The 17,986-nt window shown below is 40.6% G+C and overlaps 2 protein-coding genes across 10 annotated transcripts in view; both read left to right on the top strand.

Annotated features, from left to right (window-relative positions):
* The window catches only part of LOC149080960 (tyrosine-protein phosphatase Lar-like), a 745,683-nt gene that overhangs the window by 671,737 nt on the left and 55,960 nt on the right, over positions 1-17,986 (top strand). For all 9 annotated transcript variants that reach the window (XM_089237674.1, XM_089237681.1, XM_089237682.1 and 6 more), the window contains one exon: positions 10,297-10,407. In XM_089237674.1, coding sequence (XP_089093800.1) covers positions 10,297-10,407 — 111 coding nt within the window. The remainder of the gene's footprint in view (positions 1-10,296; positions 10,408-17,986) is intronic.
* On the top strand, positions 1,207-2,202 carry LOC149080963 (uncharacterized). The gene has a single exon (XM_089237684.1). The coding sequence runs from the start codon at positions 1,448-1,450 to the stop codon at positions 2,195-2,197; it is 750 nt and encodes a 249-aa protein (XP_089093810.1). The 5' UTR covers positions 1,207-1,447; the 3' UTR covers positions 2,198-2,202.

Below are 17,986 nucleotides of genomic sequence, written 5' to 3' on the forward strand. Positions count from 1 at the left end.
AAATTTCCTTCCTGGGCTATTTGGTCAATGAACACGGCTCGAAGCCTCTCCCGGACAGAATTCGTGCAATCCAAGAATTTCCTCTTCCAGAAAACATCAAGCAGCTTCGAAGATTTCTAGGAACTTTGAACTTTTACAGGCGATTTCTACCATCTACAGCAGCTGTGCAAGCACCACTTCATTCCTTCTTGTCCAGCACCAAGAAGAATGACAAGACATCAATTCCTTGGACTCTTGAGACCAGACAAGCATTCGAAAAATGCAAAACTCAGCTCGCTAATGCCACTCTTTTGCACCATCCTTCAGCATCATCACCATTAGTTTTACATGTGGACGCCAGTGATTTTGCTATAGGTGCCACCTTGCATCAAGTATCTAACGATAATCAGCTACAACCACTTGCATTCTTCTCGAAGAAGCTTTCAAGCGCACAAAGAAGTTATTCTGCTTACGATAGAGAATTACTTGCAGCTTATTCTGCTGTCAAGCACTTCAGGTATATGCTAGAAGCAAGACAGTTCTGCATTTGTAGTGACCATAAGCCGTTGGTGTATGCGTTCAGGCATAAACCAGAAAAGTGTTCACCTCGCCAGCTACGACAGTTGAACTTTATCAGCCAATTCACAACAGAAATTCTTCATATAAATGTGTCGAAAATATTCCAGCTGATACTCTTTCTAGAATATCGACCATTTCTGTACCCACACCTTTAGATTATGTGCAACTCGCAGCTGACCAAGAGAATGACAACGATCTCAAAACCATCTTAAATTCTAGTGTATCATCTTTACAACTGAAAAAACTCAGCCTTCCTGACGCAACAGCCGAAATTTGGTGTGATGTGTCAAACGGTAAAATAAGGCCTTTTGTACCAATTTCTCAACGATGACGAGCGTTTGAATCATTGCAATGCTTATCACATCCTGGCATCCGAGCAACATCAAAACTGCTGAGCGACAGATTTGTTTGGCCTTCAATTAGATCTGACTGTCGTGAGTGGACTAGAGCATGTATTCCATGCCAACGCTCTAAAGTTCACCGACACACTCGATCCGCGCTGGCTGAATTCAAGGTACCTAACAACCGATTTCAGCATATCAATCTTGACATAGTTGGCATCGCCGCCGACGTGTGGAAAAGAAAGCCACTTCCTCAGAGCGAGGATTAATGTACGCGCTCAAAGCGCCATCAGGTGATTATTCTAGTTATTGCGCAGTTCGTTTCTCGTCATGTATATAGGATGTTGTGTGAAATAAAGTCCGTCCCTTGTGTAAGATATGTCTCTGTAACTACACGCAACCGATGCATCTCATAATTCCCGATAATGGTGACCTTGGAAAGTCTGATCATCAGTTGAGACATTATATCTAAAAAAAGAAACAGCGGACGCATCTCAACGGAAACAACACGTGCTGTTGAACATTCTCGCCCACGCAAAAGCGAAAGCATGGCGGACGTGGCAGCGGTAAAGATACCACCGTACAATTTCGCCGATCCTACACTGTGGTTCTTGATGTGCGAATCAACTTTCGAACTGGGGATTCCGAAACCGGTAACGGACAGTCGCACAAAATTCAACTACATAGTGGCCCATCTACCACCGGAAGCAGCTTCCGTCATCCGCGATGTCATCACGAATCCAACTGCAACAGATCCCTACGGACACGTGAAATCGGAATTAATCAAGCGCAGTGGTGAATCGTCACAGCAAGAGATACGGAAACTTCTCACTGGGGAGCAACTCGGTGATCGTCGTCCAAGTGAACTTTTGCGCGTCATGCGGCGTCGCGCGGAATCACACAGCGTTCCGGACGAGCTCATGTTGGAACTGTTTCTTCAGCATTTGCCAACATCTATGCAATCTATCCTGGCTGCAGTCACACCACTAACGTTGGACAAAGCGGCCGAAATCGCCGATCGCGTCATGGACGTAGCACCACAAGCGGTAAGTGCCTGTTCTAACTCTTCCGCGAATTCCATCGAGGAACGTTTGTTGTCGGAAATCGAAAAGCTCCATGTGCGAATCGACGAGATTTCCCGAGGGCGAAGTCGTAGCCCGTACCGAAATCGCTACTCGCGACAGCGTAGCAGATCGAAAAATCGCGACGAGTGTTGGTATCATCGACGATTCGGCACCGATGCCAAGAAATGTGTCTCTCCCTGCAAATATTCGGGAAACGAACTCAGCAAAGAGTAGAGGCGACTTGCTCTTTGCCATCTACGTCACGTCGCCTGTTTGTGAAAGACATGAAAACGAATCTATCTTTCCTCGTTGATACGGGCAGTGATGTTTCGATCTTGCCGGCAAGCCTTTCTCAGCGCAAACAACGGCCTGTTCAAGCGTTCGCAGCCGCGAATTCATCATCCATCGAGGTGTACGGCCAACGTATTCTTTCCGTGGATTTCGGCTTGAGACGAAATTTTTCCTGGCCATTTTACATCGCCAATGTGTCAACTCCTATACTGGGTGCGGACTTCCTTCATTATTTCGACTTAGTCCCGGACCTTCGCAACAAGTTCCTACGTGACTTGAAAACGAAATTGAAACGTCCCGGACGCGTCTCAAACGCAACGTGCATTCATTCGGTGAAAACGATTACCGGTGACTCGGCGTATCACAAGCTGATTTCTGAATTCCCGGAGATCACTAAACTTCCTAATCCAAATGCACCAGTAAAGCACAACACCATCCATCATATATCCACAAAAGGACCGCCTGTGGTGGCGAAACCTCGTAGGTTAGCTCCAGACAGATTAAAAATAGCGAAATCGGAATTTCACAACATGCTGCAACTGGGGCATTTGAGACCTTCGAGGAGTAATTACGCCTCACCACTTCATATGGTACCAAAAAAGGGTACCTTGGAATTTCGACCGGTCGGAGATTTCCGTGCTTTAAATGCACAAACGTTAAAAGACAAATATCCCATTCCTTGCATTGCTGATTTCACTGCTGAACTACATGGTACTAAAATTTTCAGCCATGTGGATCTCATAAAAGCCTATCATCAGATCCCAATAAATCCTGATGACATCCACAAAACAGCAATATGCACACCTTTCGGATTGTTTGAGAGCACCAGGATGCAATTCGGATTGTGCAACGCTTCTGCAACCTTCCAGCGATTCATCGATGAAGTGACCAGAGGACTTCCTGGAGTTTACGCATTCGTCGACGACATCCTGATTGCATCAAAAGATCCCGATGAACACATCCATCATCTCAAGACTCTCTTCAACAGACTTCAAGAATATGGACTCTGCGTCAACGTCTCCAAGTGCAACTTCGGTAAAGAAACCATCGACTTCCTTGGATTCCGGCTATCTACAAGCGGCATCGAACCTCTGACAGATCGAGTTCAGTGTATCTTGGATTATCCACAGCCAACGACCTTGACACAACTTCGAAGATTTCTCGGTATGTACAATTTTTATCGACGTTTCATTCCGAAAGCTGCCGATTTGTTACATCCGTTAATAAAATTTCTCGAAGGTCATAAAAATAAAAAATCACCTCGTTCTGCTCGTGCCAACGACCAACTCGCGTGGACCGATGAAGCAACAAAGTCGTTCACTTTGGCCAAAGATGCCATGGCAAATGCCACACTCCTGAGACATCCACTTCCTGGAGCTAAATTAAGTGTTTGGGTAGATGCTTCAGATGTCGCAGTGGGTGGTGCTCTCATGCAATTAGCCGACAAATGGGAACCCATCGCATTCTTCTCTATGAAATTGTCCAAAAGTCAAAACAAATGGTCCGCATACGACCGAGAACTATTTGCAATTTATTCATCTATAAAAAAATTCAAGCATATGCTCGAAGGCAGGGAGTTCATTATCTACACAGATCAGAGGCCCCTAATTTATGCCTTCAAGCAAAATCCAAACAAATGTTCGCCGCGACAGCTTCGTCATTTGGACTTGATATCCCAGTATTCAACCGATATCCGTCACGTCCAAGGCTCTCAAAATTATGTCGCAGATGCACTGTCAAGAATCGAAATCGACGCAATAACTGGTTCTAAGGACATTAATTTCAAAGAATTCGGGGAATTTCAATCAAGCGACCCGGAACTGAAAGAAATTTTGAAGGGTAACAACACATCTCTACAGCTGGAACTGAAGCCATGTCATCTAACAGATGGTGAATTATGGTGTGACATTTCAACTGGCTCACCCAGACCTTTCGTTCCAGACTCGTATCGAAAGCTGATTTTTGACCACCTTCACAATCTATCGCATCCCGGAATCGCTGTAACAAAAAACCTCATTTGCTCACGATATGTGTGGCCAAACATGAACAAAAACATCACAGCTTGGGTACGCTGCTGCCAATCATGCCAGCGATCGAAAATCCAGAGGCACACAAAAGCACCTCTGAGCACCTTCGCACTTCCCGACGCTCGTTTTTCACATGTGCACATTGACATTATAGGCCCTTATCCACCATCAAACGGGAACATCTACTGTCTTACCATGATAGACAGATTTACAAGATGGCCCGAAGTAACACCGATACCGGACATACGCGCCGAAACCATCTGCAAAGCATTCTTTGATTCATGGATCAGTCGTTTTGGGTGTCCCTCAACAGTGACCACAGATCGTGGAACTCAATTTGAATCTCATCTCTTCCAGCAGCTCGCAGCACTACTAGGAACAGATCGCATACGAACCACTGCATATCATCCAATTGCCAATGGTCTGGTCGAGCGATTTCATCGCACCCTAAAAAGTGCCATCATTGCTCACGACAATACCAAATGGTCAGAATCGCTTCCGATAGTCCTCCTGGGTCTACGATCCGCTTTCAAGGAGGATCTTCAAGCTACCTGTGCCGAACTGGTGTATGGAACCACTATTAGATTGCCATCTGACCTACTTTCAGATGAGGTGTCCAAATCTACACCAGACGCTACCTATGCATCAATGCTGTCTTCGCTCATGAGGAGTTTATCACCCGTATCTCCATCTCATAAGAATACTTTCAAGATTTATGTTCATCCTTCCTTAAAATCTTGTTCTCATGTGTTCTTACGCGTAGACAAAGTTCGACCTGCATTAAGCGCACCCTACAATGGACCATATCCTGTAGTGCGAAGGACCGACAAAGTTTTTGTAATCAAAGTAAATGGTAAATCTATCTCAGTGTCTATTGACAGAGTCAAACCTGCATTCGCCATGGATGACAGAGAACCACCTGCAGTCACCGAACTACCAAATGAGATCAGTTCTAAACAGGACTCCAAAAGTCCAGTGTCAACGACAGAAAAAACAGTAACAACTCGTTATGGACGAAGAGTTCATTTTCCAGAACGATTTGTTTCGTATTTTTGATTGCATATGTTTTACACCCATTTATATTCTTGTGTTATGCCTTTACATTTTCGCATATGTGTACATATTATTTTCGCATTTCTCGCATAAGTGTTAATTTACATTATTTATTTTTTCAAATCATTGCAAACATGTTAACATCGTATATATTCGTATTTTTCATTCGTCTTAGCAAAATATTGAATTCTCAGCTGTCGCAAGTATTTATACACACATGCACATTGGTTATTATTTGTTATAATTTTGTATCATCAATATGTGAATGTCAATCTTGTATTTCCTACATTAGCGTTCGCTCGCTCACTGGGGGGATAGTCTGTGGCGTCGCCGCCGACGTGTGGAAAAGAAAGCCACTTCCTCAGAGCGAGGATTAATGTACGCGCTCAAAGCGCCATCAGGTGATTATTCTAGTTATTGCGCAGTTCGTTTCTCGTCATGTATATAGGATGTTGTGTGAAATAAAGTCCGTCCCTTGTGTAAGATATGTCTCTGTAACTACACGCAACCGATGCATCTCATAATTCCCGATAGTCCATTACCATTATGCCAAGGTTCTCGGTACCTCCTAACGATGATAGACAGATTCTCCAGGTGGATCGAAGCTTCTCCAATGCCGGATCAAACTGCCGAAACAGTCGCCAAAACATTAATTGCCACTTGGTTTTCAAGATTCGGCATACCGCACAGGATCACCACCGACCAGGGCAGACAGTTTGAGAGCCAGCTTTTCCAAAGCTTGAGCAGATATCTAGGATTCCAACATCATAAAACGACTGTTTATCATCCACAAGCAAATGGGGTGATCGAGAGACAACACCAATCGCTGAAAACTGCCCTGAGATGCCGTATTCAATCGAATCCTGCTTGGGTTGATGCTCTTCCATTCGCCCTACTGGGTCTAAGAGCAGCAGTGAAAGAAGACCTGGGATGCTCTTCCGCAGAAATCCTCTACGGAACTCCATTGCAGTTGCCCGGCGAGTATTTTTCCAAAACACCAGACATTATACAATCCGATTTCGTCCATCAAATCCAAAAGCTAATGCGTTCAATGAAGCCCGTGCCTACAACAACTCACGGATACACGCCGACGTATATTCTCAGTGACCTGCAATCCGCGTCGCATGTCTTCGTACGCAACGACGCACCACATCCTGCCTTACAACCAACATATCAAGGCCCGTTTCCTCTCACAGATCGCAGAGAAAAAATTTTCAACATTAGCATCAATGGGGCAAGCAAGAGGATCTCCATTGATCGTTTGATTCCAGCTTTCCTTGGCGATAGCTTTAAAGTACCTTCAGAAGTGCCCATTCAGCCATCCAGTACAGCGTTGCCAGCACAAGCAGTACCAGCAATTGTGACTCGCTCCGGTCGTCACGTCCACTTCCCTGACAGATATTCGATCACAAATTTCGTTGACACTAGGGGGGGAGTGTGTAGTGACCGATCATAAACGATGCTCTGTGACGTCACGATGTCACGTTTTCTCGTTGTAGCGTTTTTCGCCTTGCGATGGATGGTAACCTAGCAACGGATCGCCAGAGAGTTTTTCGAACGTTTTAATCAGTTGATTGTATTTCGTCATAGAGTGTGGATGTCGCGTATAACTTGTCCGTGTGTGTGTAAATAAAATGTTCATGTCTTTAAGAATGAAATTTACATCTTCTCATTGCCGTCGTCTTTACACTCAAGTGAACGGTAAGGTGTGCCGCTAGTCACTCAAGTGATTTTGAAATGTGCTTGAGACCACTTGAGAGGTTTGTTTTGTTTTTTGTTGTCACGGGCCACATATCAAATGCTTCCGAGGGCCACATTTGGAGCACAGGACATGGGTTGAGCATTCATGGCTCAACATGTTGCGTCTGATGTGAGTACCAAATTTAAAATGTGTCTTATATTTCCACATAAGAAAAAAACCCAAAAATTTTCGAACCGTTTCCTATTTAATTTATGTTCAAAGCAAAACAATGATTCACTTATAGAGCATCGGAAATTAAACCCAGTTAGTTTTCCAAGTTCACATTATTATTTTAACAAAAAATCTCTCCGGCAATATTTCGTTATATGCTATGAAACATAATTTTAAACTTTGTTTTCCCATCAAAGTTGTGAAAATGTTTATCCATATGTTTTCTACATATTACGCTAGTGCCACAGAACCGATGCCAGGAGCGTCTAAACCAGTGATTCCCAACGTGGGCGTTAACGCCCCCTGAGGGGCGATGGAATGTTCCAGGGGGGCGGTAGAAGCTACTTGTGTAGCATAGGATTCTATGGGTTAGATTGGTTTGGGGGGCGCTGGCAGAAAAAAAATTTCTGAAGAAGGGGGCGATGGGACAAAAAAGGTTGGGAAACTATGGTCTAAACAATTTCGGGGCACGAAAAGGGACACCACCCCCCCCCCTCCACTCCCTTTAACAAGATTTAATATATTTTGTGAGGAAGAGGGAATGGGCATACACTGAATATACACGAACGCTAAGAAATACCCCATGCAAAAAAAAAAAACTAACTACATAAATGTGAATTAACACAAAAATTAATGGGGGGTAATTTTAAACTAATGTGAGAGAAACCGTTTCTGAAATTAATGAAAACTTTAGAATCGATGGATTAAAAATAATTGAAAGAAATTATTTCAGTACCAACGAAAAATTAGAATTAACAAAAGAAATAATTTGGGAATTATTGAAAATTCAGAATTAATGAAAATAAATGGAATTAATAGTTCCGCAATTGATGAAAATTGAGAAGCGAAATGAAATAATTGTGTGAACTCTTTTATATAAAAAAATACACCTGCTCTCTCTCTCTCTCTCTCTCTCTCCCGAGACCGCACCGTCACCGTAAAAACATAAAATAAACTACTAGGTGACGGTGTGGACGTGGTGCGGTGACCGTGCTCGGCTACGGTGCGGAGATGCGTGAACGGCTGCATTGCTTAGCAAAGAATTATTGTGACACACGTGTCGGGCACGGTGCGGATGTGTGTGTCCAGACCTTAACTGGAGACGACCGTCTGGAAAACAACAGCAGAGAGTCACTGCACACGACAGCGTGAGGTTCAAAATTTCTATGTCTGTCCTCCTTTTTATTAACCCAGATAATTATTACGTGTCGTCGTATTAAATGTTTATTCCGAAGCAGTGACACCCCGTGTGGTGACTCCGTAGATATGTTCGACTTTTCAAGGGCGCGATTGGCCCTCGGTTCCTGTTCACGGACGACAACGCTCGTCCACATCGGGATCACCTGGTCAACGATGAACTGGAAAATGAGGATATTCAGCGTGACCTAACCCGTATAAGAACATGTCTGGGATGCTCTTGGGAGGGAATTGCCATACCCCCTCCGAGAACCATCCCGGAACTGAAAACTGCTTGCAGGAGTGGGACCGAATGCCACAGGGACTCCTCAACTGCCAAGTGTCCAGTATGCCGTCGCGCTGTGCGACCTGTCTGACTGTGAGAGGGGGACCATACCCCATATTAGATGCATTTTCGGTTCGATCTCGCAACGTGGATTTCGGACATTCCTGCACTGACAATCAGTGCGGACTTTGTATGGTACATCTTTCTCTGTTATAACTGTGTATTCGTACCAAATTTCATTAAAATCTGTCCATTAGTTTTCAGAAATTCGACATAATGTGCTTATTCTCTTCATACTGCACACGAGTGTAAATAGGTAATACTTGCATGTATACAATTGGGAGGTGTTCTTGTGTTTACTGCACAATTTCCATGTACAGAAATGTGCAAATGTGAAGGAGATGAAGGTAAATGCAGGAATTCGCCATTACGTACTGTCAAGGTATGTGATGGCGGTTCTTCAGAATATGATTGACTAACTAAACCATACATTTTTCACCATACTACATTTTCGTACACTAATGTAGATTAAATTCGTGCCAATTTCTAATTTAGTGCGGAAAATATCCATTATTGCACAAAATAACGTAATTCTTAATGAGCATTAATTATGCACTTTTTTTTCGCATTCAATGTAATATGTCGATTTTTTCCCCCCGTGATACAGCGCCATCTTTTAGGGAAATCTTGAACTTTTCTTCATTGTTCATCATAAATACCTCGACACCTTGATAAGTATTTTAGTACAGACTACTTTTATGTCAGTTTGGTCGGTTTTTCATTAATTTTTGAAATGTGTCTGGGATTTCTCTCCCGCCCTGTACATTAGTATCGAATCTACTCCCATTCTTTCCGTGTTGCACACATGTTTTTAGTGAATAATTTTCCTAATATATACAGAATAAATCGATATTAAATAATATTTAACCGCTTAGATAGCTCAAAATGTTTTCAAATCTCTGAATATACTCCACACAGGCGTATTTAAGAATAACAAAAGTCGGAATGGAAAGACATTTTGTCCCCCCACCTCCACCATGATAGAAGTTCGGTCTGCTTGTGTTCTCTGGAAGAAGAGCACAAGGAGGTTGAACATTTTTATCTTCTATTATCCACGGGTGCTGTAGCCCAGGTCGATAAGATACTCGCCTAAAGTGCCAAAGGATGTTTAGAGGTGTCTCGAGTTCGATAGCCGATCCGTCCTTGTCAGAAACTGACGCAGAGTCACAACACAAACGGCGACAACATGGCCACACAGAAAAAGATTGCTACTGCAGGAAGTCCTACACCTCGGTGGGTATAAAAAAGGGCAAATTGTCGAGCGCTGCCGTTTGGAATCGGCAATAAATTGTAGGTCCCAGTCTAATTAGCACTCGTGCGAGGAAAATGACCGTGTTGTGGCAAAAATGACCAAAATGATCTCCAACCACACTATTTAACTTGTGTTATATTTCAGTACGTTATAACGCATATTATGTGACGTTATAACGCATATTATGTTACGTTATAACGCACATTATGTTACGTTATAACCCATATTATGTTACGTTATAACACTTCAGTACGTTATGTCTTCTCTTAATTTCAGCTTCATTGAAGATAACGGAGGCCGAGGAGGATGACCAGGGCAGTTACGAGTGCGTCGCCGAAAACTCCAGAGGAACGGTCGTGTCATCACCAGCGACTTTATACGTCCGAGGTGAGAATTCGTTTCATCTAGACCTCAAAACATTATTCTATGGGCTGCTTAAATACTAGGAACAACAGAATAACGGTGTCTCTTGTTTCTGATAATAACTCTGAATGCTAGTTATTCGTCGCCAACGTGCGATACTTCAGATTACGTCATACATCAGTTGCGTCATACTTCAGATTATCAGTGTGTAGTAATGTAAAAACTCAAATACTTTCGGATCAAAACTCGATTATGGTTACCAAAGATTTGGCTACATCGCAAGGAGATCGCTGCATATCTCAAGCTTATCAATAAATAATGGTAATATGGACTGAATAATATCTTAAAATTCAACATCAGGCAAAAAAAATTAGTTGTTGGGGTTGAGAAATAAATGGAAAAATATCATTGTTTTTCAAGATTAGATCGTCAACTTCTTTCCTTGAGAACGATTTTCAGAGTTTGAGTATGCACTGAAGGGGACTCATCGCATGTCCAGTACTGTTGCAAGCATTTTTGGTGCCTTTAGGCTAAAAAAAACTCATTCGCCCCTGAGACAAAGAAAAATCTATGTACCCCCCTAGGCAAAGAGAAGTTCATATGACCCTAGGCGAACAAAAATTCACGCACCACTAAGCAAACAAAAAATTAGCCTTCACCAAGCAAATGAAAGGTCATGCGCCTATAGGCAATAAAGTTTAGGCGCCTTTGGGAAAAAGAAAGTCAACGCACCCCCTATGCAAAAAAAAATCATGCGCCAGCAAGAAAACTTCACACAACAATATGCAAGAAATTTCATGCACCTTTACACAATGAAAAATCCCTGCGTCCCCTAAGCAAAGAGAAATTCACTCAGCCGAAATAAAAAATTAAATAAATGTGTCCCACTAGGCAAAAAAAATCATTCAGTTCTTAGGAAAGTAAAATTGATGCAATCCTGGGAAAAGAAAAATCACGCAATCCTGGGAAAATGTAAATTCATACAATCCTTGAAAACCTGGCAAAGAAAAATTAATGCAATCATCGCAGACCTGGACAAAGAAAAATTTACGCAGCCCTTAGGAAAGAAAAATGTATGCAGGCCAAAAATTCACGCAATCCTGAGTAAAGAAAAATTCATGCAATCCTCGTAATCCTGGGCAAAGAGAAATTCATGCAATCTTTGGTAAGGAAAAATTCATACTCGCCTAGACAAAAAAAAATCTCGTGCACCCCGTATAAATTTGCTTGCATATTCCTACCCATAGCCAAATACAAACAAATTTGAAATTTAAAAGAAAACGAAACTTTTTTGACATTTTGATGTTAAATGATATCAAGACTGAAAAATTAAAATGAAATTCAATTTTGTCGAAGCGACTCATCTTATGGCTCCTAGGTGGTTATCCAAGACCAATTCAAAAGCAATTGATGCAAATGGAATAAATAGGATCCAATTTTTTTTTAATACTGATCATCGCTGATTTATCCCTTGCAAATATTAATTATTTAATTTCCATATATGAATTGTAATTTTTTCTTATTTCAATTAATTCTGCGAATGCTACACAACACGCATTCCACGAAATTATCAATTAGTAATAACGACGTTAATGAAATCTTCATTTCGGACTTTTACCAAATCGTTTCGGTAATCCTAGGATTCACCAATCTCCTGTCCTTTACCATAACAAGTATCATCAGAGAATACATGAATATATTTCTAGAAAATATCAAAAGAAATTTCTACCACCTCTCCAAATATTAGATGGAATAATCAGAAAATTTCACCTTGTAACAGTCCATGCAACGTTTTTCACGTCCACACACTTTTTTAATGGAGAATAATTTAGGATCTCTGCTAGGAAAATGAGAAAATATTTCCCACATGACAAAAAAATTAATATAAAAATTCATGCTCCCTGAGGCAAATTAAAATTCATGCATTCCTAAGAAAAATTCATGGCCTGACCCCCTTCCCCCATCCCCCAAGCAAAGAAAAATTCATGCGTCCTTTTGGAAAAAACTAATGATCTTTTAGTGATGCATGGAGTTTTCTGTGCCTAAGGATAGCAAAATTCACGCGCCCCTATGCAAAAAAAAATCCATGCTCCACAAAATTAATAAAATTCAGGCTCCAAAAAACAAAAATTCATGCTCCACAAAACCAATAAAAATCTGTGCTCTGCAAAACCAATAAAAATTCGTGCTCCACAAAATAAATGAAAATTCGTGCTCCACAAAATAAATAAAAATTCGTGCTCAAAAAAATAAATAAAAATTCGTGCTCCACAAAATAAATAAAAATTTGTGCTCAAAAAAATAAATAAAAATTTGTGCTCCGGAAAATAAAAATTCATGCTCCACAAAACCAATAAAACTTCGTGCTCCACAAAATAAATAAAAATTCGTGCTCCACAAAACCAATAAAAATTCGTGCTCCACAAAATAAATAAAAATTCATGCTCCCTTCGATAAAAAAAATCCACTCACCAAGAAAGAAGAAAAGAAAAATTCATGCACCACTAAACAAAGAAAAATTCAGGTGCCTCCAAGCAAAAAGAATTCATGCGCTGTTGGAAAAAGAAAAATCCATGCATCCCCACTAGATAAAAATTCTCGCGCCCCTGGGCAAAAAAAAAAATTCACGACGTTGATGAGGTCTTCATTTCGGACTTTTTCCTAGTCTGTTTTGGTAATCCTAGGATTCATCAGTCTCCAGGCCTTTACCATAACACACATCATCAGAATACGTGAAATATATTTCTAGAAAATATCAAAAATAAATTTCTACATCTCCAAAAATCGGATAATACGAAAATTTCGCCTACTCGTAATAGTCCATACAGCGTTTTCGACTCCTACGTACTTTTTTTTTAAAGGAGAATAATTTATGATCTCCGTACACGGAAAATGAGAAAATATTTCCCGCATGACAAAAATAAGCAAAGTTCACGCTTAGGCGTAGAAAAAATTCACGCAAATTAAAATTCGTGCACCCAAGGGCGTGGTAGCCCAGGTTGATAAGATACTCGCCTGAAGTACCGAAGGATGTTTAGAGGTGTCGCGTGTTCGATACCCGATCCGTCCTTGTCAGAAAACTCTCCTGACACGGGTACAACAGAAACGGCGACATAACCACAAAAAAATATTGCTACCGCAGGGAGTCCTGCATCAAGGGGTTAACATACCAACCTCTCGATGAGCATAAAAAAAGGCTGCCTTTCGTAATCGACAATGATCAATTGTAGGTCCCGGTCTAATTAGCCCTAGTGTGCAGAAAATGACCGCAATGCGACAAAAATGATCAAATGATGGTGCACCCAAGGAAATAAAAATTCAGTCAACCCTAAGAAATGAAAAAATTCGTGCTCCCTAGGCATAGAAAAATTCAGGCGCCCTTAGACCCATTTCATGTGCGTCCAAGATCAAAAGAATTCTTGCGCCCTAAGGTGGAAAAAAGTCCATGCACCCCTCACTTTGAAAATCTAATTTGCCCGTAAGAAAAAAATTCATGAACCCTCAGGCAAAGAAAAATTCAGGCGCTTTAAGACAAAATTCCAGCCTCACTGTGCAGAGGAAAAATTCTTGCACCACTAGGTACACAATAATAATAAACAATAAAATTAAACAATCATTGTATGAATTTTGATTCCTTACCCATTTAATTAACTCTATGAATGATACACACACCGCGCAAAACCTATTAATTTATGATAACGACGTTAATGAAGTCTCCACATCTCGGGTTTATTACCGATTCATTTCGGTAATCCTAGGATTTACGAATCTGGGGAAATTTCACCGTAGCTTCAGAATGCATGAAATAATATTTCTAGGAAATATCAAAATAAATTTCTATACATCTCTCCAAAACATAGGGTAATATAATGAGGAAAATTTCGCCTATACCCGTAATAGTCCACGCAGCCGTTTTCGACTCCCACGTACTTTTTTTTAAAAGGAGAATAATTTATGATCTCCGTACGGAAAATGAGAAAAGATTTCCCATATGACAAAAATAAAGGAGATACCTTTTTTGTTTTGCACCCAAAAAAAAAAGAGCGAAAAATAACTTTTCACAGTGTTGTTTTCAATGGCAAAGGATTAGTTCCAATGTCCCGCGAGTAGTAGAGAATGTCAGTTTAAATACAAACTCCTTTCACCTTTACTGACATATCAATTCCGACAGCAATATCGCGAGATTCCTCTCGTCCCCCCTTTTTTTTAAAACTCCACTAAACTTGTAGAACACACAGAGAGAGAGAGAGAGAGGAAGCTACTCTCGCACTCTCCATCTCCTTTTTTTTTTAAGAAAAATAATAAAAGGGAGACCTACACACACACACGCTAACCTATTAGCTCAAAGCTCCGAGTCTCTAAATCCCTTAATATCAAGCGCGTACGAAAGCATTGTATGTGTGTGTAAAGATTCTTGAAGGAGTTGGGGGGGGGGCAGATATAGAGTAAGGAAGAGAACGAATCTACTCTTAACTCTCCTGTTTTTACCCCCCGTTCCATTCTGTGTGTGCTGTTTTCTCAGGTTCTGCAATGCTTACTCTCCGGTACAGATTCTACTTCAAAAGCTTCCCCAGGAGCCAAGGGAGAGAGACAGACAGAGAGAAAGAGGAGATACCTCATGAATTTTCATTGGCCTAAGATGAAAGACTTCCTGCAGTGATGCACTTTGGCTTTAACACGGCCCCGTCTGTCCCCTTCTCCAGGTCGCCCCCCCCCTCTCCCTCTTATTTTCTCACTCACACGCACATTCTGGAGGTGGTGGACGTGGAGTATATGTTAGCAAAAGAGTAGAGAAATGAGATCATGAAGTGGCACGACGGAAAAAGAAGGACTTGAGAGAGAGAGAGAGAGAGAGAGAGAGCAAAAAAAAAAAAAGATAAAATAAACGCAAACAGAGATCAAACCGTGGAGTAAAACTTCGCGAGATTTCTCTGTGCTTTTCTCGGCAAACTTAAATCAAAATAAGCAAAAGATTTGATTTAACCGGAGCCTTTTCTGGAAAAGACGAGCTACAAATGTATAACTTGTAGCTCTCTCTCTCTCTCTCCATAACGTCGTCGGGGTGAAAATCTTAACCTTTCTTCAAAAAAGATTTTTCGTGTTTGAGTTTCGGATGTTCGGTTCTTGATGTCGGCGATATTCCGGATGATTTTTATATAAAGGTTAATAATATAATTTTTTTTCTCCAAAAACAATTTTTGTTTTTTTTAGGAATTTTTAAAATTTTGGAACGGAAAATGTTACGTTGAATTAACGGGATTTTTGTCTATTTCTCTAGTTTATTCTATCCCCTCGCGTGAAATATAATTGGATTCGTTCTCTGTTTCGTAGAATTTAAAATCTACTAAAATGTGTGTTTATTCGATTATCTTCTCGCTGCTGTGAGATTCGGAATTTAATTTGATCAATGCCTCTAGTGACGGTAAATAGTTCGATTTTCTGTCTCTGTCTCTGAAGCTAATGAAGAAGTTCATTTTGTTTTATGTGTTATATACGGGCCTCTCTCTCTCTCTCTCTCTAAGTTTTCGTTAGTTGATTTCGAAATATTCTGAAAAGTAAATTTTTTTAATTAGTGATTTTTTTTTTGTGTAAAACGCAACGTGATTGGTATATTTCCATGAACGTTATATCGTGATTGGGTACACATTTAATTAGAATTACTTCATGGTTGCGTATACATTTCATGCTCTTAATATGATTGCATACAAGCTCGTTTATTATTACATCGTGATTGTATTCATATTCCATGAGTATTACATCATGATTGTGTGCACATTTGATTAACATTAAACATCGTGATTGCATGCACGTTTCATGCAATATTACATCGTGATTCAACACGCATTTCATGCAAATAATACATCGTGATTGTACACGTGTGATAAATATTACATCGTAATTGCATGCACATTCTATATCATCACATTGTGATTGCATGCAGATTTGATTAAAAAATAAAATTGCATCGTGATTGCATACACATTTGATAGAAATCGCATCGTCACTGCATAAACATTTGATGAAAGAATTTCTGTAACATCTCTCTCAATATTCGTCGACTCCGGGTGATTCCTATAGAAAGTAAACCTAACGAACCTTTGTTTATAACGTCGATGAAAACGTAACGACCGATATAACGAAACATTTTTCGTCACTTTGATTCCGTTTCCCCCCATGCGAGCACGGCCTGGAGACCTCAAGAGAAGAAGGTAGGCTATACAAAAATGAGAACCGGTTTAAATTTTTGAGAATTTTCCAGTTGTGGCCGAAAAAACCCAGAGGCCCATGATGCTCTTAAGATGACTACCACCGCAACAACTTTAATATACGCTATTGGAGCTGGAATTGTGCTTCGACTATGACTCTACCACCGGCACAGTCTCACAGATCCCACCTCAGTGGTCCGCGGCACATCTATAGATCACTTAAATGATCCCGGTTTTTCATGCATACAGCCAAACTTGCCCTCGGTTGTAACAACATCTCAGCTATAACGTCATAAATTCAGTCTACTATCATATTTTTTTACGTATAATACGTATTCACGCTCAATCTAACCATTGGTAACCGTGTATAATATACCCCGTTTTCAGACACACAGTAAATGGTGGTTATAACAACCTCGGTTGTAACGACACCGTGGCTATAACATGAATAATCGGCGGTCTCGGTTGACTTCGATGAAAATAATGGCAACGAACCTTGTTTATAACGTCGAAGAAAACGTGACGACCTCGCATATAGCGACACATTCTCTGTCACTTGGATTCGGAGGATTAAAAAAAAGTGACAAACCATTGTTCCGACGGTTTTTTTCCCCCATTTCGGGCATTTGCCCTGCTCTAACGAACTTTCAAAGTATCCTATGGTTCAATCCCGGTCCTGTTTGGTATATGCAAAATTTGGCGACGGTCGGTCTAAAAAAAAAATTGTAGATTTTATAAAGAGCAAACATACTTTTACGTTTATATATAAGATAATAATTGGTGATTTCGCCAAAAAATAATGGCAGTATTTTTTGGGAGAATTCGTGATGTCCCGTGTTTACGAGATCCCCGTACTTTTCTCGATAGTCATCCTAATCATAGTAAAATATTGTCGTTTCGCATTTGATTGAATCTGATTATATTTTCACATTTAAAACTTTAAACGCCTTAGAAAATGAAAACCTCGGTTGTAAACGAGAATATTTCACGAAATCTTCGATGTCGTTGTAACCGACTACTGCAAGAGATAAATGACAAATGTGTCTCATACGCCCAATACGGTACTATATATGTTTATGATTATTGATCGTTTATGGCTCGTTATCTCCCAAGTGGTTATTATCATTATTCCCTTAGTATTTACCAGATCAGACCATAAGCCATTACCAGATCATGGAAAATCCATCTGAATGCAAGCGTATTTGCTGAAAGTGGGTGTTACGCAATGGATTGTTGACGTGTGCTTCACTCGCTATAGCGGATATTAACCATTAGTATTAATCTCAAAGCTCACATTGTGCTCACTTAAAGGCCTTGTAGCATTCGTAATAATCATGTTTATACACTTTAACTATGAATTCACAACTATTTCAGTCGGCGGGCTCAATGTTCTGAAT

This window comes from Pholcus phalangioides, unplaced genomic scaffold (genome assembly GCF_987345545.1).
Source record: "Pholcus phalangioides strain wild (caught in Gottingen) unplaced genomic scaffold, Ppha-v1.0 ptg000010l_1, whole genome shotgun sequence".
Lineage (NCBI taxonomy): Eukaryota > Metazoa > Arthropoda > Arachnida > Araneae > Pholcidae > Pholcus > Pholcus phalangioides.

What these genes read in the sequence shown, in the direction of transcription:
- LOC149080963 (XM_089237684.1), top strand. Translation starts at nt 1,448, where the DNA reads ATGGCGGACGTGGCAGCGGTAAAGATACCACCGTACAATTTCGCCGAT.